Source organism: Humulus lupulus, chromosome 5 (genome assembly GCF_963169125.1).
Source record: "Humulus lupulus chromosome 5, drHumLupu1.1, whole genome shotgun sequence".
Taxonomy (NCBI): domain Eukaryota; kingdom Viridiplantae; phylum Streptophyta; class Magnoliopsida; order Rosales; family Cannabaceae; genus Humulus; species Humulus lupulus.
The window spans coordinates 169,360,393-169,383,354 of record NC_084797.1 but is presented as its reverse complement, the minus strand read 5'-3'; the positions used below and the strand labels follow the sequence as shown (position 1 = coordinate 169,383,354).

The following is a 22,962-nucleotide window of genomic DNA, read 5'->3' as shown; positions in this document are numbered from 1 at the left end:
TGAGCTCAATAACTATTCAGTTCCAGAATTAACCCTTAATAGAACCAATATTCGATCTGTTAGGAAAGCATGGATTCCAATATTGTAATTTATGTTCCCAGCCATCCATGATATTGAATCTCCAAAACAATAGCCTCACTATTCTAAGAGATCTTAACGAGTGAATCAAAAGATCCAATAAACACAAACAGGAGTTCATGAATACTCAGGATTTAGACTGATCTACAAATGATCATCTATTATAATAAGAATTAAATCTTTATGTCAAATGGAAAATTTATAAAGATAATTCATTCTCATCGGTCCTATCATATATGATCTCTATTATATATAACACATTCACTAAGATGTCTATCCACATCAGTAATCCGAATCTAGATTACTCGCATCCCGTATGCTTTGCAAATTGTACTAGTAACCATTCATTAAAGATTCATACTTTAATATGTTATTGACTATTTTATTCATTATATATGATCTTAATTATCTCGTACTAATACAAGATCATATTCTCATGAATGAATAGAGAATTTTCTTAATATTATTATATTATTAATTCAAACAAAAATTATAACATTCAAATATAATAAACTTGTACTTTTATTTAAAACCAATAAAATGTATTTACATGCTTTTAGGGCATTAACCCTAACAATCTCCCACTTTCGCTCAAAGCAAGTGAGCATCTCCCTTAATCCCACATTGCGCATGTAACCCATGAACAACTTTGCAGGAAGTGTCTTAGTAAACGGGTCAGCCAGGTTCTGTTCCGACGCTATCTTCATAACAGTCACATCACCTTAGTGTACAATCTCTCTTAGCAGATGGTATTTCCTTTCTATATGCTTTCCTCTCTTGTGGCTTCTTGGTTCTTTGGAATTAGCTACTACTCCACTGTTGTCACAGTACATGATTAGTGGCTTATCCATATCTAGAACTACTTCTAGATCAGGGTAGAACTTCCTCAACCAAACCGCCTCCTTAGCTGCTTCATGAGTCACTATGTATTCGGCTTCCATGGTTGAATCAGCTCTGATGGATTGTTTAATGCTTCTCCAGACAACAGCTCCTCCACCAACAGTGAACACTGACCCAGATGTTGACTTTCGACTGTCTTTGTCTGATTGGAAATCATAATCAGTGTATCCAGTGGGATTCAGCTCACCCCCGAATATATAAGCATATAATCTCTCGTCCTCCTAAGATACTTAAGAATGTGCTTTACTGCAATCCAGTGTTCCAAACCAGGATTTTATTGATAATGACTTACAATCCAAACTGCATAACATATGTCGGGCCTAGTACACAACATAGCATACATCAAACTCCCAACCGCTGAAGCATAGGGATAATTTCTCATATCCTCTTCCTCTTGAGGTGTCTTAGGACATTGTTCCATGGAGAGAGCAATTCCATGTCTGGTCGGTAACTGGCATTTCTTGGAATTCTCCATAGAAAATCTTTCAAGCACCTTATCTATATAATTAGCTTGAGAAAGTGACAAGAGCTTGTTCTTCCTATCCCTTAGGATTTGGATTCCCAGAACATAGCTCGCCTCACCCAAATATTTTGTTTGGAACTTTTCAGCTAACCACTTCTTCACATTTGACAATGTCTCTACATTGTTCCCAATGAGCAAAATGTCATCAACTTAAAGAACAAAGAAAGCCACCACTTTTCCTTTGATGTATTTACACACACATGATTCATCGACATTCTATTTGAAACCATATGTTTTAATTGTTTCATCAAAAGTGATATTCCAAGATCTAGATGCTTGCTTTAATCCATAAATAGATTTCAACAATTTGCACACCTTTTGATCTTTCCCATTCTTTATGAACCCTTTTGGTTATACCATATAAATACTTTCATCAAGATAGTCATTCAGAAAAGTTGTCTTAACGTCCATTTGCCATATCTCATAATCATTGGCAGTCGCTATGGATAACAGGATGCGAATGGATTTGAGCATGGCCACAGGAGAAAATGTTTCTTCATAATCAACACATTCTCTCTGAGTGTAACCTTTGGCTACTAGCCTCGCTTTGAAAGTCTCTACTTTCCCATCTACACCTATTTTCTTCTTGTATATCCACTTACACTCTATGGGCCTGACATCTTCATGTGGATCCACAAGTTCCCAGACAAAATTGGAATGCATCGATTCCATTTCTTGGTTCATGGCTTCCTGCCATTTCTCCTTTTCAAGATCATCCATTGCTTCTTTAAAGGTTAATGGATCGCCCTTGTTTGTATCAGATTTAAGGACATGTGACTCATGTTCGTAGTGAACAAGTTGTCTCACAATCCTCCCACTACGATGTTGCACTGGGGTTTCTCTTTCAGGAATCGCAGTTTCCTCGGTTTATCATTTATCATTTAATGATGAAGATGATTGTGATGGGATCTTATCAGCTGCAAGTTCCTCTAATATGACCTTGCTCCGAGGTTTATAGTTATTCATATAATCATGTTCAAGGAAGGTCACATTTGTGGAGACAAATACATTTTGATCCTTAGGACTCTAGAAATAACTGCCTCTTGTCTCTGGAGCATATCCAACAAAAATGCACAGTTCAAACCTTGAATAAAGTTTCCCTGATTTAGGTCTAAGAACACGAGCAGGATTGCCCCAAATGCAGAAAATGTGCAAACTAGGTTTGTTTCCATTCCACAATTCCAGTATAATTTTGCTATTGGTCTTAGATGGGACCACATTCAAAATGTAATTCGTCATTTGAAGTGCATATCCCCAGAATGAGAGAAGAAGTGATGAGTAGCTTAACATAGACCTGACCATGTCCAACAAGGTCCTGTTTCTTCTTTCAGAAACACCATTTTGTTGTTGCGCTCTTGGTGCTCTGAGTTGGGATAGAATACCATGCTCCAGGAAGAAATCTTTGAATTCTAAATCCAAATATTCTCCACCTCGATCAGGTCGAAGTGTCTTAAGAGTCTTACCTAACTTCTTTTCAGCCTCAACTTTGAATTCTTGAAACGTACAAAATGTTTCAGATTTCCTAAGCATTAAGTAAGTATGACCATATCTCAAATAATCGTCAATAAAAGTGACGAAGTACTCATACCCACCTCTTTCTTGTACATTGATTGGACCACAGACATCGTTGTGTACAGGCTTCAAAGGTTCTTTGGCTCTATTGCCTTTCGTTGAGAAAGGACGTTTGGTCATCTTCCCTTCTAGAAAAGATTCACAAACTGGAAGAGTTCAAACTCTTAGTTCTCTCAAATGTCCATATTTTGTTAACCGATTTATCCTATCTAGACCTATATGACAAAGTCTAAGATGCCAAAGATATGTGTCATCCTCGTTTGAAACTTTTTGTCTTTTGTTACCTTGCGGTTTTGTTACTCTAAATAATTTTGAATTATTAAGCATTCGTTCATTTCAATGAAGTGTTAAAGTCCAAAATATTCAATTGCATGTCTAAAGAAAAATTAAGAATAATAAAATTATAAATAAAATATTCTAAAGTCATTACATGCAATAAAATTAAAAAATAACTAAAAATAAAAATAAACTAAACATTGTTCAAACAACAATAAGGTTTCCTTTTAAATAAAACTAAAGAATTTTAAATAGATGGACTTTCTTCAACACTTTCTTGAACTAGACATTTTTCCTCTCTTCCTTTTCATCTTTTTGTCTCCATTTGCAAGTTTCTCCTGATTGCTCAGGTGTCTGTAATGAAGAACAAAAATATGAATAATGGTTTCTAAATCAAAGATTCAGAATGTTATATATCATAATCCACTATTAAGTCTAAGGTAAAGGTAAATCATATCTACCTTTTTCGCAATTGTGGTCTTGTTTGTATATCCTCATAGACAGTGTCCCACAAGTCACAAGCATATTCAATGTGTTCGAACTTTTTCCTTAGCTTCTCTTCCTTGGTACTAAGACAGTAAAATCTCGCCAAGTGATTTGATCTCATCCAATCAACATATTTCTCATGTTCCTCTTTACTTGCATCCAATGATGGTATAGGAGGAGGCCTTCTATCATTATAGATATGTTTAATCTTTTTGGCCAAAAAGACGAACAAAGTTGAATTTGCCCATCCTCCTTCATCCTCTAGTCAGTTTTACTTTACTTATATGATCATCAATCATTTCATGCATTATCAGGCACATAATAGGAAAATAATTGGGTGGCAACATTTTATGACTGAAAATAAAATACAATAATATTATCATTTTGAAAAAAATATCAATGTTTTTGGAAAGTAAACATGATGAATTAATGCAACAATTAAAACATATAAATTAACATTTACTTTTCCACGATAAAACTACACAACAAATAAAGTGTCGCCTTAGGGTCGATGAAGTTAAATTCAGATAGTTTATAAGACAATTTTATCTTCAAATTTAAAACTTAAAATAACTCTTTCTTTTCTCTTTTATATATAAAGTAACGATGGTTTGGCCAAGATGCAATTATCCACGGCAAAAGCTTAATTGCATCTTTGTAAGTGTAACCTATTATTTTAGAATTCATGACTTAACTTAGAGAGTGTCGCCTTAGGATCGGTCAAGCCTAAAATACATCACTCCTTCCTATCTCCGTAGGAAGCCAACCTTGGCATTAAAATGTCTAGAAACCTTCCTTAGGGGGACAAAAACAAAGCCGCCTTGAGGCCCTATTCATATCTCACGGTGTTGTTCTAATAATGGAGATCATAGGTCACATTGAGATGTTCCCCTTCTCCCACTTACTATTTTGGATTAAATGTGTTTTATTAAACTAATCAATTAATTCTAAATTAATTACTAGTTTATTAATAATCCTATGAATGAAATTAATTACAAAATACATTTATAATTATAAAAGAGTCAGTTTCTATAATTAATGTGGTCTTGATAATGACCCATTACATTCATCTAACGTTACTAAAACGTTTTTTACATAAAATTATTTATCTTAAAGACCTATAAAATTTATTGCCCTTATTATGGTGTGAGCTACCAAGTTTTAACTAATTTAATACTTAGTAGTTTACATGTAATTTGTTTCTCCAAAACAATTCATATAAACAATCAGGACAATCCTAAATAATCATGTTTCTAAAAAATGCATGATTAATGAGAAATTGTGTGGGGTTTCATGAATGACATGTAATTGACTAATGCATAATCATGTTATCAATTAAACATCAATGAACATTTATTTAAATAAATACAATAAATAAATAAACAATAAATGATTAACCGAGTACTATTTGGTATTTCTAAAATTTACAACCCTTGAAAAAATTAGAAATAAAATTACAATCTAAGTCTGTGTAGCTTTCAACACTCTCCAAGAATGTTTCTCCTCTCCTTTAGGCTTTCTTGCTAATCTTTAAGAACTTTGTTATTCTCATCCTATTAATTAGAAATAAACTTTCTAATAATTATTTAATTAAAACTAACTTTTAATTAAATAACCATTTTTGTAATCTTTTTAATTTACTTGAATTTAAATAATCAAATTCAAATAATTATTTAAACTTAAGATATTAAAAGATCTTTATCAACTAAAATATATTTTATTTTCTAATAAAGTAAAATAAGATAATTAAACTTTTAAATTCAAATAATTTAAAACTAATTGAATAAAAGATATTGCACAAAAATAGGATTTAGGGTTTGGGCACCAAATATGGTGCCCTATGAACCCTAGGGCTAGCGGCACTTTTGAGGAGCCAAGAGCTCGGGTGCTCACGGCATGGGCATATGGGATAGCACGCAGGCGAGCTAGGGGCATTGGCGCGGGATGCACACAGGGGCGCGACATAGGCCCAGGGCACGGGGAGCACGCTGGGGCAGGCACTAGTGCAGGGCGCGGCGAAGGGGTGTGCATGCGGGGTGTGCGCAGTAAGTCGCGGGGTTGGCGTGCATGCATGCGCAAGCAGGGGCGTGATGCTCACGGCTAGAGCTCAAGCCCTAGGCTCGGGTCCTCCATCACTCTTGTGTACATATTTTTATAATTACATATTTCAAAAATAAAATTACAAAAATTCTATGCCCTTTATGGCTTACACAAGATCTAGAAAATTAAAATTTTTAACCCAATAGCATCATATAATTAACGATCCATCATTCAACTATACTTTCAAAAACATATCTATCCATTCAATATACATATCAACATACATATAACAAATGCATGAAACCCACACAATATTTAATATATATATATAGACTGCTCTGGTACCAATTGTTAGTATTAAATGATCAAATCAAAGGTGTGCAGTGGAATATATGGACCCATTTTAATAAATATTAATACTAATCGAGATCATATACATATATAAACATTAAATCACATACAAAACAGATCAGGGATTACCTCTTGTGGCCTATCAAGTGTCATTGAATCATTTTGTATAAAATCAATGATCTTCCTATCCAGTAATTTGAAAAGTTCACACCTTGATCTTCCAGACCAATCCTCAAACATACAAGGACGTGTGTGGGCACGTAGGATTCAAAAGGTAGATTTATGTGACTCTCTAGATGTACTCAATGTTAGAGAATATTATTTTAATACTCAATGGAAATATGGAAAAACCAAATACAACTCTATGCAAAAATACAATGGACAAGATAATATTGATTAAATAAGTATTACAACTCAATTGCTCAAAATACAAGTAAATGAAAAGATGTAGAAGAAGAAGATTACAAACTCAATACTATAACAATACAAGTAAATAAGAAGAACAAAAGAATAAAAACACAAACTCTCACACAACCAAAGTGTAGAGTAGTGGGGATCACCAACTTGAACAAGGTTCAAGACCTTTGTCCAAAAGCTTATTTCCTCCTATTCTCTAAGCACTAAGGGATCTCTCTAGGAAATAGCTCTCTGGAATTATCAAGCCTCAAGGTGTATTTTTTAGTCAAGTGTTTTGTAGATGAAAAATGGTGTGTCTTACAAGTGAGCATTAGACTCCTATTTATAGAGTTTGAGATACCCTTTGGATTTCAAATTCCATCAACCCCCATGGCTGTTACCAATGTTTAATTGGATTAATATGGAATTAAAATTGAGATTTGAGAGTTATTTGGGTTTTTAGAATCGTTCAACACATTTGGAAAAAACTGAAAATTTGGCCTGAAATGCACCTATGGCCGCAGCTAGGGACATCAGTGGCCGCGGCCACTGCTCTCTGTCCCCCAGGCCGCAGCCAAGGAATTATAGTGGCCGCGGCCACAGCCTCTCTTCAGTAAAAAAATGTGATTTTTCCAAAACGTCCCAAATCTTTTCCCATATGATTTTGTAACCTCCAAACACCTATTGGGAGTTAAAAACATATCTCCAACAGTCATATATCATCATGATTTTGTGAAATCCAATCTCAAATGTGTAACATATAATATACACATTATTGGGTAATATTTGGGAGTTACAAATTTGTAACTCCAAAATATGTCACATTTGGGCATACACATGTGTCCAATTTTGTGACTCTCAATAATATGTTACAAGGTGTGACAAATCACATTTTGTCACATTATTTAATCTAATATTATATTATATGAAATAATATAACATTCCCCCACTAGATTAAATAATCACTTTTTGTAACACTTATTTAATCAGTCAAACATTATATTAAAATATAATACTCAACACATGAGATTTAGAGAGGTTTGACTGAGAGAAGAAGTTTAGAATAGTTTTCAGATTTAGAGAAATCTATTGCTTTTTAGAGAGAGTCTATATTTTTAATCTCATAAAAAATAATGAAAAGTTCTTCCTGAAAGTCACGTACTATCAGACTTATAAAAAAATATTTAATCTAATTAAACAATCTTTATTTTATTAAAAATAAAATTCAAATTCAAATTAATGTGATATTTATATTTAATTATTTATTTAAATCATATTTAAAAAGAATAATTAAATAACTGATTAAACAAATTTATTTAAAATTCAAAATTCAAATCTCAGGGATAAAAATCCTTGAGTTAGGCGCCACACAATGTTGTACAGTATGTGTTGCCCAACCCTATTAGGGTTTTCCTAATTTTCTCATTTGTTTGTTTAATCAACCTTAAAGACAATACATTTATCCTTAACATAAATATCAGTTAATTCAAAATTAACTTTAACTTAAAATATCAGTTTTAAATTAAATAAATAAATATCATATTCTAAATAAGATATTTATTTCTCTCTCTCTTTATACTAATCCAAACAAGATTAATATTAATTTTAACATATAGTTTTTCAAAATAGAAACTATATTGTTAAATAATTAATTAATTCACAATTACTCAATTACCCATAATCATCCCATAAATATTTCATTACCCTAGAAAATTAATTCATTTGCAATTTAGTTATTCTCTCTAAAAATCTTTCTTTTGACATCATTACCCTTGGCTGTGTAGGACAGAGGTGATCTGGGGACCATGAACCTATAATACAAAACTCTAATAAACCAGATTATTAATCAAACTCTTTAATCTAATAAACTTATTTATTAATTCCATGATTACTCCACTAGAAATATGGAATTGTACTCTAAGTATTTATAGAATTATATTTAAAGAGTTTTTTCTTGTAGTCAATTGATATAATCAATATATACACTTCTGTCCTCCATTATTGGTTCATTAATGAGAGCTGGTAAAAATTACCATTTTACCCTTCTAATTACCTCTTGATCCTTAAGTACCATTAATTCACTAGAAAATAATTAATCTATAATCTAATTATAGATTTGAGCTCAATAACTATTCAGTTCCAGAATTAACCCTCAAGTGAACCAATATTCGATCTGTTAGGAAATCATGGATTCCAATATTGTAATTTATGTTCCCAGCCATCCATGATAATAAATCTCCAAAACAAAAATCATTAGTCTCATTATTCTAAGAGACCTTAACGAGTGAATAAAAAGATTCAATAAACACAAACAAGAGTTCATGAATACTCAGGATTTAGACTAATCTATAAATGATAATATATTATGATAAGAATTAAATCTTTATATCAAATGACAAGTTTATAAAGATAATTAATTCTCATCGGTCTTGTCATATATGATCTCTATTATATACATCACACTCACTAAGATGAATATCCACATCAGTAATCCGAATCTAGATTACTCGCATCTCGTATGATTAGCAAACCGTACTAGTAACCATTCATTAAAGATTTCATACTTTAATATGTTACTGATTATTTTATTCATTATATATGATCTTAACTTTCTCATACTAATACAAAATCATATTATCATAAATGAATAGAGAATTTTCTTAATATTATTATATAATTAATTCAAATAATAAGTATAACATTCAAATATAATAAAATTTTACTTTTATTTAAAACCAATAAAATGTCTTTACATGCTTTTAAGACATTAATCCTAATAGTATATTTAAATGAAAATGTTTCAAATAGAACTAAATATAAATTTAGAATATTTTTTTTGTAATTGTGATTAAGTCTTATCCACGTTTTTGTTAGGATTATATGCATATTTGCTTGAATAATAATATTGCATGACCAACATCCAACAAAATTATACATACAAAAAATCTAGCTAATAGGATAAATAAGCTAATGATTTTTTTTATTAGATTACGGATTTACAATATATATTATCAATTTTTTTTTTTTCAGTTTGTTAACAAGAACGCCAAGCCATAATATCATAAAATTATATAAGAACAAAATGTGAATTAAAAAAACAGACTCACCATGGCGTTGTTTGGTAACACTTAAAAAAAATAGTTTTTTATTTAATTAATTAAAAATTTGATAATTAAACATAAAATGTGTTTGGTAATTATTTTTATTTATTATTTTTTAAAATTTTAATTAAAATTTATTAAATTTTGAAAATAAATTTTTTTCACTTTCAAATTTTTTTTAAACAGTTTTCAAGTTTTTTTTTCTTCTCTTTTTTCAAATAAACACCTAATATTGTTAACACAAAAAATAAAAATACAAGTTATCAAACGCGTTTATTATTTTTTGTTTTTAAAAACAAAAAACAAAAATAGTTACCAAACATATTTTTAATTTTTAAAAACAAAAAAACAAAAGTAAAATAATATTTCTATTTTTGTGTTTAAAAAATTCAAAAACAAAAATTTTACCAAACATGCTCCATATTATTGCTAATATTGTGATAATTACTTGATTATTTTTTTTATTAAAAAAATCAACTCTATTTTATTAATTTTTTATTTCTTCCCTTACATATATACTTTTGAAGATATTAATTTTTTATTTAATGCTTTCTTACTATTTTTATATTTTCTTTTGAAGTTATTTAGGTTTATTTATTCTAATTTGAGAAGTTTAACTAAATATAGGAAAAAGATGGTGAGTTTTTATATTCATATATAAAAAAGAAATGCCACAAAATATGGTTAGTTTTGAAAAAAAAAGTTTAAAACATGGGAATTATATAAAATGGGTTACCACATTTTTACACGAAACTCTTTGACACTTTCCCTCACGACATCTCTCTTCATTTTCTCCTTTCTCCCTCTCTCCTCCCCCACTTGGTTCCTTCTTCTCAGCCCTCCGTCGACGACACAACCTCCGTCCTCCACTGGTGACGCAGGCCCCCACCCCCCGACTATGATGCAGCTTCACGCCCCTTTGGTTCTTCTTTTTCTTCTTCTGGTTTTAATGTTATTCTTTTTGTTCTTCTTCTTTTTCACATCTAATTTTGCATTCTGTTTTTTTTTTCTTCCAACCCTAACTATAACTAGTTACCATCACACTTTATTTAGGTTTTTTTTTTTGTTCAACTCTGATTTTTTTTTCCAGAACTATACAAGTAACAAGATACCAAGGTGACTAATTATTTTTATTCTTATATGTTTTTTTTTCAGACCTAGTTGTAACCAATTACGATAACGATCAATTTATATATTTTTTTATTCATATCTTATTTCTTTTCACACGTAACTAAGTAACTAGGTACCATGGCGATTGATTTTTTTTTCTCAGATCTATTTTTTTTTCTTTCAAACCTAGCGATAACAAATTATGAATATGATCAATTTTGTAACGTCTCAAATTACTTAATAAGGCTTAGGGCCTTGATTAGGGGGCCAGGATGGAAAATTATGGAAATTATGTGATATATATGTATATCATTGTATGATTATGTAAGTTATATTATAATATGACTTGATATGCATGTTTAAGTGTATTAAATATGCATGTGGACCCATTTCTGATTAAAAGGGCAATTTTCGTAATTTGGCTTGTTACGAGTATATATTTGGCATATATGTGATATGTGTGGGACCACATCATTATGTGGATATATTTAGGTTACTCGGCAGGAGGCAATCCTAGTGAGCAGAGTATCAGTTTAGTCATAACGTGGCCAAATACTGGGCTTATGGTGAGCCTAGGGGTAATTTGGTAATTTAGTATATTACCAGGATCGGGTAATGGGGAAATTATTTGGTAATTATTTGAGGATATTGGAGGTAACGGGAATTGTGAGAAGTTAATTATGATTAACGGGATAAGTGGCAAATGACAAATTTACCCTTGAGGGCTTAAAAGGGAAAGGCTTAGGCTAAGGGGCATTATGGTCATTTTGTGTTAATTTAATGATTTAGTCACTTGCCTTTGGCTGAAGGAAACCAAAAAGTAGCAGCAAAAACATAGCTCCCTTCCTCTCTCTCTCGGTTGGTTTTCTCCCTCTCCTCTCTTTGGATTTCTTGGATTTAAAAGCTTGGATTTCTTGAGGAAAAAGCTTGGATTTAAGGATTTGGAGCTAGAATTCAAAGTCAAGGGCAGTATAGGATTGTTCTTAGCATCCAAGGTAATGATTTTAACATTTGATTCCCGAGTTTCTAAGTTTTCTGGTGGTGTTCCTGGTGTTCTTAAGTTTAAAAAAAAATTCAAGTATTGATTTTGAGTTTTTGGTGGGTTTTTGATCTAGTGAAAACTTGGGTTTTGTTGAGGTTGGTGTATTGATGAGGTTTTGGGGTTAAATTGTGAGTTTGGATGGTGTTTAGATGAGGCTTTGGTGATTGGAACTCGAGGAAAAACACATGGGAAGAACCAAAAGGTTCTAAGCTGTTCTGGGCGCCCCAGCGCTAGGCAGGGGAAAAACAAGGGTGGCTCTCTGACTTGGATGGCGCCCCTACACTCTTTTCAGCGCCCCTACGCTAGTCCAATTTCAGCAAAGCTCATTTTGAGGGCTTGGGATGACTTTGGGGGCTCGGGGGATGGTTCCACTACCCTGTTGGATGGATTGGAAGTCCCGAGAGCACGGGAGTGGTCCTGGAGTTTGTTTTTAACGATTGAATCTTATGAGATTATTATTTTATGGTTGTGACTAGGTTACCGCTAGGGCTCGGGACAGGATCGTGCTCGAGGGTCATTCATATTTAATTGGTGCTTTGACCAAAGGTAAGAAAACTACACCCAGTATGTGATACATGTGATTATGGCTTGCCCTGAATGTTTAATATAGATTTGATCAGAGCTTGGGTCTCTGTAAATGTGCATGTTTATGATTATGCTTGTGATTCTCGAATTGTTAACCAGGAACATGGTTAGGGCTTGAACGCCTGAGTATGTGCATGATTGTAATTGTGCTTGTGATTGTTGATTAAGCATGTAGAATGCTTTACATCTGGATATTTGATATATGAGATATGTTGTTCTGCATTATCTAATTGAGAAAAGCATTGACTTATTAGTCAAGGGCGGCAATAGCGTGTTGAGCACTAGTCGTTATGGTTATGCTTAACTAGGAGCACATCATACACTTGACCAATCTATTGGTCGGGGAAAACTCGGCGCTAGGTACGCTGGGCCAACTCCAAGGCTGGTTATACAGAGGATAGGGAAATGGGCCCTGGGGGTGACTTATTAGTCCCATATTCTATGGCTGGGCCCTAGCATTGACTTATTAGTCAAGGAAGACATTAGCACACTAAGTGTTGGTCATAAAGCATTGACTTATTAGTCAAGGAAGACATTAGCATGGTGAGTGTTGGTCGTAAAGCATTGACTTATTAGTCAAGGACGACATTAGCACGCTGAGTGCTGGTCGAAAAGCATTGACTTATGAGTCAAGGGAGGCAATAGCGCACTGAGCGCTGGTCGATATGGAGCGCATCATACACTTGATTGATCTATTGGTCGGGGAAAACTAAAGCGTCAGGTACGCTGGGCTAGCTCCAAGGTTTGTTATTGTAACGTCCTCCTAATCCAGGACCATTACACTATGTACTTAAAATTGTGTCAGACTTGCTAACCAAGTCATTTGGTTTAAAATGTGTAACTAAGGTTAATGTCAAGGGTTAGGGTTAAAAATTTTGGTCAAAAGAACCATTGAATTTTATGTAAAAAGTTTCGTACCAACATGAGATCCCAAAATATTACAACCAGTTTTTAAAAAGTTTAGCATGGTGAGTGCTGGTCGAGCAGTCACATATGTACACGCTGCCACCGAAGCTCTCCAACTCATGGCTGGTCAAGCTTTCCCTTCCCCTTACCTGCACCACAAAACACCCGTGAGCCAAGGCTCAGCAAGAAAACTCAACATGTCCATAATCAAAGAATATAAACCTCCATATATCATCATTCAGTTACAGAAAAATGGTCATTGGACCAACTTGGGGCTGCTGCCCTATACAATTGACCATAGAGTCAATCCCTGGGACCTATGCCTTAGCTACGTGACCGTAGAGTCACCTGGGGCCTTTGCCCTTAGCCTTGAGTAACTAGTCGAAGAGCTAGTCCAACGTACCTGGCGCTTTAATGTTTCATCAACCATAGGGTCGGCCAACGTAATAATACGTTGCTGGCTTAGGCCTAAGCCTTTTGACCAGCGCGCAGCGCGCTATTGTCATCATTGACTAATAAGTCAAGTCCCGATCCAGGAATACATACCATAATACAGAAACAGTTATGGATAGGCATATCCCAACAAATAAGCATGCATGCATGTTAATCACATAACAACATCGAATAACCATTATCACGATATTAATCATACTTATTTAACAGGGCCTCATGCCCTAACCACGGAATGCATACAACAATTATAGAACACTTAAGCAAGTATCGACCAACGTATGAAGCATTAGCTTAAATATAAATGTTCTTGGGGCCCAAGCCCTAATCATGATAATTGATAACAATCGGGCCAATCCCTAATCACAAATAATACGTATTGGGTGCATTTTTCTTACCTCAGGTCTGAGTAAGCGTAAATAAGAACGACCCTCGAGCACGATCCCGGTTCCGAGCCCCAAGCGGTAACCTTAACTGTAAGTGAAGACCCTCTAGCCACAAACAATCTGAAACCCAATCCCAAGCCTCCAATTCTGTAGTTTCTAGCCTCAAATCCCTTTAGTTTTTCAATATCAAGCTTGAAGAAGCTTTTGAGAGGAAGTGAGTGAATGGAAAGAGAAAGAGTCGATTTAGTGTATTTTTGAAGGTTTCATTTTTGTTTCCTTAGGCTTAAATGACTTAAGCTAATCCCGAGGCTCGGGAGATCGAAAACGTCACCGATGGCAAAATGGTCAAATTCCCCAATACTCCCTCCTAAACTCACTAATTTTAAATATATCTCCAATTATTCATTTCCATAACCCCGATAACCAAATTAAATGCCTAATACCTAAAATACCCCTCGACTCGCCCCGAGTCGGGTATTGAGCCCAATTGTGACTTTCCCGTTAACTTGCTCCATAGGATCGCCTCGTGTCGAGTAACCCATATAAACCCACATAATAATGTGGTCTCTCACATATATGCACATAGATATATAATTATGCCCGCAACGGGCCAAATTATAAGAGTTTCCCTTCTAATAAGAAGCAGGCCCACGTGTATATTTAATACTTTAAACATCCACAACTAGTCATATAATCACATAATTACAACTAATCAAGGCCCTAAGACTTATTAGGAAATTTTGGGATGTTACACTTATACAAAGGATAGGGCAAAGGGCTCTCGGGTGATTCATTAGTCCCATATCCTAGGGCGATGAGCTAGTATGATTTATTAATCATGTGTTTGGGTGCCGGACCCCAGTATGATTCCATAATCATGTATTCTGGGTATTGGACCCCGATATGATTCATTGATGGTTATCTTGGGCTATTGGCCCATGTGACGTTGTAGTCATTTATATGGATGGTATGCATGCATGAGTAGGGTTATTAGTGCTAGGCATGCTTATTATGATCTGGTAACATGTTATTAACTACTTATGAGCATGTTTAACTTTTCTTGTTGAGTCTTGGCTCACGGGTGCTATATGATGCATGTAAAGGAAAAGGAAAGTTGGACTATCCTTGAGTTGGAGAGCTTAGGTGACGATGTGTACATATGCGGTTGCTCGACCACCACGGCCGAGGGTTTAAAGAGGAACTAGGGTCAAACCCTATTTTACCGCTTAGGTCGACAGGTTGTAACTCTTTTATTGTAATTAATCTTTTAAATGTATTTTGAGATCCCATGTATACAGTAAACGTTTTAGTGAAACGTTTGTATCTTTGACCAAAAATTTTAACCCTAAATCGTTAATCACGTTTAGTTACACGAATATGTCCAAATGACTCGTTTAGCGAGTTTAGCACTATTTAAATTACATAGTGTAACGGTCCCTGAGTAGTAAGGTGTGTTTAGATTTTTTTGCTTGGATTTTTTTTCCCAGGTCTAGCTAAGTAACCGGTTACCATCGCAACTGGTTCCTTTTTCTTTTTAGATCTAATTTTTTTTTTCTAGACCTAGCTATAATCAGTTACCATCATAATCAATGTAGTTTATATTTTTCATATCTGTTTTTTTTTTTCCAGATATGACTAAGTAACAAGTTACAATTCAGCTGGTATTTTAATAGTGGAACATTTAAAAAAATCAAAAATTATTTTTACATTTGTAACGAGTTACCACCACATCACTTAAAAATAAAAATGATACCACACATCACTAAAAAGAAAATTGACATTGCATATGATTGCCACCACATAAAAAGAATCAAAATTGTTTTGATAGTGGTAATCAGTTACTGCGGAGAAAATGTTGAAGCATATAAAAAGTAGAAGAAAAGAAGAAGAATAATGAGAATAAAATGCATGATGAAGAAATCTCATTTTTTTTTAAATAATGTAAAAAAAAAACGTTTTATAACACATTTAATGATAAAAAATATTACAAATACATAGGAAAAAACTCTCATATAAATGTAAACAAAAAAAATATGCCATAAGAAACTAAAAAAAAAAAACGGTCGTATTTTCAATTTTTTTTTTAAAATATCATATTTAATGTAATTTCCTCTTCTAATTTTTATTAATATGTTGTAATCTTTACCATTAGATCCTTTCCATGGTGTAAAAATACATGTACATAGAACATGTCCCTATATATAATATATATTAATAAAAATTTTAGTGGTTGTATACACATATTTTACATAAATGGTTATATATTTTAAATATTAAACAAATATATAAATATTCCTGTTTGACAAGAATCATGAGGCTCTATCTAAAAACTAATTGGTGATTAGTGGAGTTACATATGTTCTTATTAATGGTTCAATATTCTTACACTTATTCCATGTGGGACACCATATTCAAAATCCCCCCTCAAGATGGTGGCGATTTTTTCGCTCATCAATCTTGAATCACCTGATCACAAGTGACCCATTTTTTTCAGCTCGCTTATTTTTTTTGGATCTCAAGTGTCTTTTCGCACTATGCGGATCTCATGCGATTTGACTCACTCTTTGGATCACTCTTTGGATCGGTGTGGATCGAATGCCCGCTAGGGAATTGGCTCTTGATACCATGACAAGAATCATGAGGCTCCATCTAAAAACCAATTGGTTTTTAGATGGAGCCTCATGATTCTTATCATGGTATCAAGAACAAATTCCCTAGCGGGCATTCGATTCACACCGATTCAAAAAGTGAGTCAAGCCGTACAAGATCCTTATAGTGCAAAAAGACACTTGAGATCCAAAAAAATAAGCGAGCTGAAAAAAAAAATGAGCCACTTGTGATTAGGTGATTCAAGATTAGTGAGCGAAAAATCTCCACCATCTTGAGGGGGATATTAGACTATTGTGTCTCACATGGACTAAGTGTAAGAATATTGAATCATTAATAAGAACATGTGTAATTCCACTAATCACCAATTGATTTTTAGATGAAGCCTCGTGATTCTTGTCACTGTTTATATATAAAATTATATATATTTTTAACTTTTAATATATGTATGTCTATCTTTATTCGATCCTATATATTTATGGAGTATCAAATATTGTATATTCACTCTATCATAACTTTAAGAGATTTAAATAAAAAAATCATTTTACGATCTAAAAGTTTATTTTTTTTCTTTCAATTTTTTCCTTTAAAAATGCGATTTTTCATTATAAAAATATGTTAAAAAAATATTGTATTTGATACTAAATACAATACTTTTGTAATAAATATTAAAAATTTACCATGGGCTTGATAGAATTTGCACAGCCCAATAATGGCTTCGTTGCCACTATAACTTATATTTTACATGGGCCGTACCGAGTAGCAACACAATTAAGAGCCTTCGATGTGAAGAGGAACATATTTTAGATGTTTCTTTTCTTTTGTTTTTATTTTAATTTAAAAAATACATTTTTTTTATTATACGGAATTGTACTGAGAGTACTTTCAATGGGTGCTCTACTCCATCATTTAAAATACCTTCTTAAAACACACTTTTTTTCTATTTTACCTCTAAGTTTTATATTATATCATACATCAGCTTCTCTATATATTTATCTACATCATTTAAATATTATATTTTTAAACATATTTTATTAATTAAAGTAAAATAAAATAATTAAAAAAGAAAAAAGAAATAGTAAATATATACTAAATGAGAGAGAGAAAGCTTGTAAAGAAAAATAATAATATTAAAATATTATATAAATTATATGTAAATGTAGATATGAATTAATTGGAATTTGTACATAATTATTATAAAAATATGTATAAAAGAACTGATGGATAATGTTTTTGTGAGTTTTAGCTAAATATTATAGAGAAAGTGTATTACAAAATACATCACCAAAACATATTTTTTTATAATTTACCTCAAACTTTTACATTATACCATACACCAATTTCTCTATTTTTTTTCTACATCATTTAAATATTATATTTTAAAAAAAATATTTTATTCATTTTAAGAAATAAAATAATTAAATATAATAGTATCACACTCGTATATATACAAAAGTTTATAAAAAAATAATAAAATATTTATAGCTTGATGAATAATATTTCACTACATACAGAGAAATACTATTCATTTAGGTAAAAAAAAAAAAAAATTTACATCACCCATTGGGACACTATTTAACCATTTTTTCTCCCTATTATAAAAATTAGACATTTTAGATATCCAATCTAACATATACGTAATATATTTGTTTTAACATTTTTTTACAACATAAACTACTTCCTTTTATTTTCTCACTGTAATCTCCCCCGATCTATAGGATTATATAAATAAGCATGGTGTACGAAAATAAATAGAGACTACCTTCCATTTTAAAGTTGGTTGTCTAAATTATACTTCTCCCACCATCATCATAGTCCTAACTGATAAAAATAGAATGGTACTGATTATGTTGTAATTGAAACCCAAAGTTGAAGTTAAAAAAAAAAGAAGGTGAAAACTGTAAAAGTCAAAACGAACTGGTATAAAAGGACTTTTGTTGCCTCGAGATCTTTCGGAGAAAGCTATGATGAGAACATCCTTTCCTTTTATATGTTTTGCTAAGAATTTGTATTCATTTTCATTAGATAAATATTATTTGGACAAATAGCAACACAGGAGAAATGTTTACTAAGAATGTTCAATGATGATGGAAGATAGAAGTTATCAAGTCATATTAGATGTATTCAAATCAAGTAATAAGTTATATTAAGTTATAATGATGAAGCTTTAATGTGATGTTGCCAACAAGTATACCACTATACCAGAACAGCAACAACCAATCTAATTTCACTGCTCTTTTCAAAAAGACTTAAGCTGCTATTCCACAAATAAGGTTTATCTATATCATAGAGACACGAGAATCAAAAACATAAAATTAAAGATGGAGAAGATGCATATGACATTTACTTGTTCTAGTCCTAATGCCTATAACTTCTTTAAGCGAATGGATATACTTACAGGACAACCAAGTATGGAGCTAGCTAACTAACAACAAATCAAGTCGGGACACGGCTACACCGGCACCAGAATGCAGTCCCTCCACTTCTTCCCCTAGCAACTGCTATTTCTTCGTCAATGTAAAACCAAATAAAGAAAGGATCTTTGTTACTTGGCTCTCTGTCATCCTTCTGGCCAAGACTAATCTGCAAAGGTTTCAAAGGTCCAACTTTTATTCGAATGCACTCAAAGATGAAAGCAAGAATTCTATTTTTCCACGAAAGTCTTCCTTCAAAAGTCAAGGCTCCAATTGGCCCAAGGTATACTCCATTCTCAATTCGTTTTCCCTGCCAATTCAAGCAGACAATTATTAGTCTCTAAACTTGGTCAAATTGATCCTTATGGGAAACATACCAAAGCTTGTCTTCATTTAGCAAAAACAAAATTGAAACAAACAACAACTTAACAAGTGCTTTTATTTTCTCATCAAAATTTGTTCATAAGCATAAACTAACAAGACAAAGGTGACAAATCTTACAGCAGCATCAAACCTTTGAACAGCTGTGAGAGGGAAATATCGTCCGCCTTTCAATTGTTTCTGCAATTCAAGCAAAAAAGCTCAAACAAGGATTGAACCAACAAATATATGTTGTGAAATAATGAACACAACAAACACAAATATATCTACCTCAGCAGTAAAAATGAGCATCCAGGTTCTGCCAGGAGATTCCGAACCGCCAAGGGTAGCAAGAAAATTGGTGGGATCGATTTTTGCCTTCTCAATGACAGAAAGAGCAGATAGGATCTCCTCTTTTGACACTCGTCTCGTTTTTGCAGCTTCCTTGAGCACTTTTACACTCTCCTCAACTTCCTTAATTCACAAGAACAACAAACACTCGATGAAAAAAATACCCAATATGAACAAACACATCAATGTAACAATGAACTACAATTCTGCTTATCTTAAACAGTTGCAAGAGTTAACTTCTATGACATGATAAACTGTTGTATTCAAAATAAGAGTATCTTTTCTGTTGATATTAACATAACATTTAACCACTCTCTTTAACTCCCTTCATCAGCGGAAGCACAAAAGAGAATAAAGTACCATTACACTGCTAAACAACATTCAAATTACTTTTCTTCTTCTCAATTTCCAAGCCAACAAATAGAAAGGAAATAAGATAGTAAGGTGAGTGACTTACTACCCTCCCAAAAAACAAATCAATTCAAAGGAGACGGTTTCTTTATCACTACAATTTTCAAAACATAACAAAGAAGAAAAACTAAAAACAAACAAAATGAAAGATATATAGGGGGAAGAAAGAAGAAGGGGAAAAACATACTCTGATGGGTTGTGCTTGAAGAGGGGTACTAGCACCTTGTTCATTCAAGGTTGCCTTTGTTCTTACTCTCTGAAATCTTTGAAGCTTGAGGGCTATGGGCTCGGAAAGTGGTGAGTTTTTGGGAGGGAAAATTGGGCGTGTGAGGGACTTTTGAGAAGAAATAAGTGATACCCTGGTGGCAAAAGTGGAAGATAACAAGTGGAGGTGGAGGGAAGTTGTTTGTGAAGCCATTGATTTTTCCTATAGTGGCTTCTTCTGATTCTAATTACCTTCGTTTTGGAAGGTGAAGCTACCATTTTTTTCTCTTTTCACCGAGTTTTGAAATGATCGCAATCAATCACCTCCTCCCAAGAGTCCCACCCACCTAGTGGTAGTGGATCAGATTTTTCGTTTCTTATTGTAATGTATTTTAAGTTAAGATAAGACTACGAACGACATTTTTCACAAACAAATAACATTGTCGTTTCCTACATTTGAATATATGTTCTCTTTAAACCAGGTCTCTCCCTAATAATAATAATAATAATAATGTTTTTGATCCTTTGTTTTGCAAAAGTTACCAATCGAAATTGTGTTTTGTTAAATGATAATTTGGACTCTATATTTTGCAAAATGGAACAAAATAGTACATTCGACCAGATTTGGTCAAATATTTTTTAAATATGACCAAAATACCCTCTTATTTTATAACTTAATGATTTTTTTTAATATTAATACTATTATATTAAAGTAATTTTAAATATTAAAAATAAAAACTAAATTGAAATAATGTAATATTACATTTAAAAATGAAAAAAAATTAACAAGTAAACAAAAAAAGATTAAAACTTAATTATTACTTGAACTAAATTAATTAGTCTAAAATCTTACATAAAACTTAATTAAAAAACTAAAATTAGAAAAAAAAAAAAACATTTCCCAAAAATGATCTAAGTTCATCCATGAAACCCATATTCAGACTAAATAATCAAAGCAAAACATGTTATGAGTTCATCCATGAAACCTAGATTCAGATTCTAAAGCTAGAATCAAATGAAAATATGTTCACCCAAACAATTAAAAACAAAATTCAAACTCTTGTCTAAACTTTTATTCAGATCTGTACATATCTAATTAAAAAAAAATCATCCAATAAAAAGGAAAACAGATTTAAAGATCCCAACAATATCGAACCCAGCTCAAAATCCATTTTCACAATCCGCACTAGTCGATATTGAGGCCGATACAAATCAAGAGACTTCAATCTAGCCACACCAGTTGATATCGAGGCCTAACCTCCAAGCCCAGATCTATCACATTCATTGATGACTGAAGCATCTCCATGCCTCTTACCTATAGCTATCCAGACATCACCATTGATGATGAAGAAGAGTCATTTAGATAAGTTAAGGTTAAATTAGTTTTAAAAGAAATAATCCAAAAAAAGTTGAACCCAAAAAAACCTTGCTCAAGATTGGGAGTCAGATCTACCCCTTCTAGCCACCAGATTGCTTATCGCTCGCACCAGAGCCATCTTTGAGTCATCGATTTCAACCCACGTTGCCAGATTCTCTGAGAGGAAGTTACCCGATCTAGCCTGTGCCTTAGAACACTGCCCGGAGGTGAGCCCATCCGCCTAGATCTGAGAAGAAGCTCGCGCATCCAGATCAGAGAAGAAGTATGCCCAGTCGCCATCCCGTGTTGCCCATCTTTGCCCCATCCCGTGTTGCCCATCTCGGAAAGGAAGCTGTTGAACCTATGTAGTCCTCGGATCTCAGCCTTCTCCCATCGCTTCGTCAGATCTCTGCCTCCCTTTGTTTCCTTCGCGTCGGATCCAAGTGTTGCCGAACCTCTGTGGTCCTCAGATCTAGATCTCCTTTTGATGACGATTTCACTACAGGATTTGACTTTGGCGTCGATCTCCTTCCACTAGTTTGTGTCGCACCGACGACTTCAGCTATGTGACTTTGCAATGCACCCCTTCGACAACTACACCTGAAGAAGATGAAGAAAAACGGGAGACAAAGGTGTTGACGGTGAGAATTCGTCAACAATATAAGGTTAGAAAACTCAAACTATATTGGAAAAGATATCTTAGAAGAAGATGAAGAGAACTTGAAGGAGTAAATATGCATAAGTACAATGGTATAAACAATTGTATATTCCTTAATTGTCTGTGCGTACAAAGAATTTTCCAACCCCCCCCCCCCCCCCCAATGATGATGTGAGTCCCTATTTATAGGAGGGCTCTAATGGCTCTTAGTACATTGTGGTCCCGAGGGACAAGATTGTACACATGTACACTGTCAGAGTAGTGGCGCAGGTTGTAGTGGTTGCAGAAGGTTGTGGTGTCTACCCTGTTACATGGTCAGAGATGTGCAGGTAGTGCCTCCACTCTTCGTACTAGTTTGTTCCACCACCACTTACCTAATATGGATGTCAGGATCACGC

At 33.3% G+C, this 22,962-nt stretch overlaps 1 protein-coding gene across 2 annotated transcripts; it reads right to left on the bottom strand.

Moving 5' to 3' along the window:
* Positions 1–19,045: 19,045 nt before the first annotated feature.
* On the bottom strand, positions 19,046–20,906 carry LOC133777841 (uncharacterized). Of its 2 annotated transcripts, none has more exons than XM_062217589.1 (4): positions 20,533–20,906; positions 19,875–20,057; positions 19,725–19,784; positions 19,046–19,533 (listed from the first exon to the last, which is right to left on the bottom strand). In XM_062217589.1, the coding sequence occupies exons 1-4, from the start codon at positions 20,761–20,763 to the stop codon at positions 19,246–19,248; spliced, it is 762 nt and encodes a 253-aa protein (XP_062073573.1). In that variant the 5' UTR covers positions 20,764–20,906; the 3' UTR covers positions 19,046–19,245. The 2 variants fall into 2 exon arrangements, with proteins under 2 accessions (XP_062073573.1, XP_062073574.1); XM_062217590.1 differs by having other exon boundaries at positions 19,311–19,533; positions 19,738–19,784.
* Between the last annotated feature and the right edge of the window lie 2,056 nt (positions 20,907–22,962).

Coding starts and splice junctions, on each gene's coding strand:
- LOC133777841 (XM_062217589.1), bottom strand. CDS start 20,763: ATGGCTTCACAAACAACTTCCCTCCACCTCCACTTGTTATCTTCCACT. Junction 20,058..20,532: donor TTCAAGCACAACCCATCAGA/GTATGTTTTTCC, acceptor TTGTGAATTAAG/GAAGTTGAGGAGAGTGTAAA. Junction 19,534..19,724: donor TTCAAAGGTTTGATGCTGCT/GTAAGATTTGTC, acceptor TTGAATTGGCAG/GGAAAACGAATTGAGAATGG.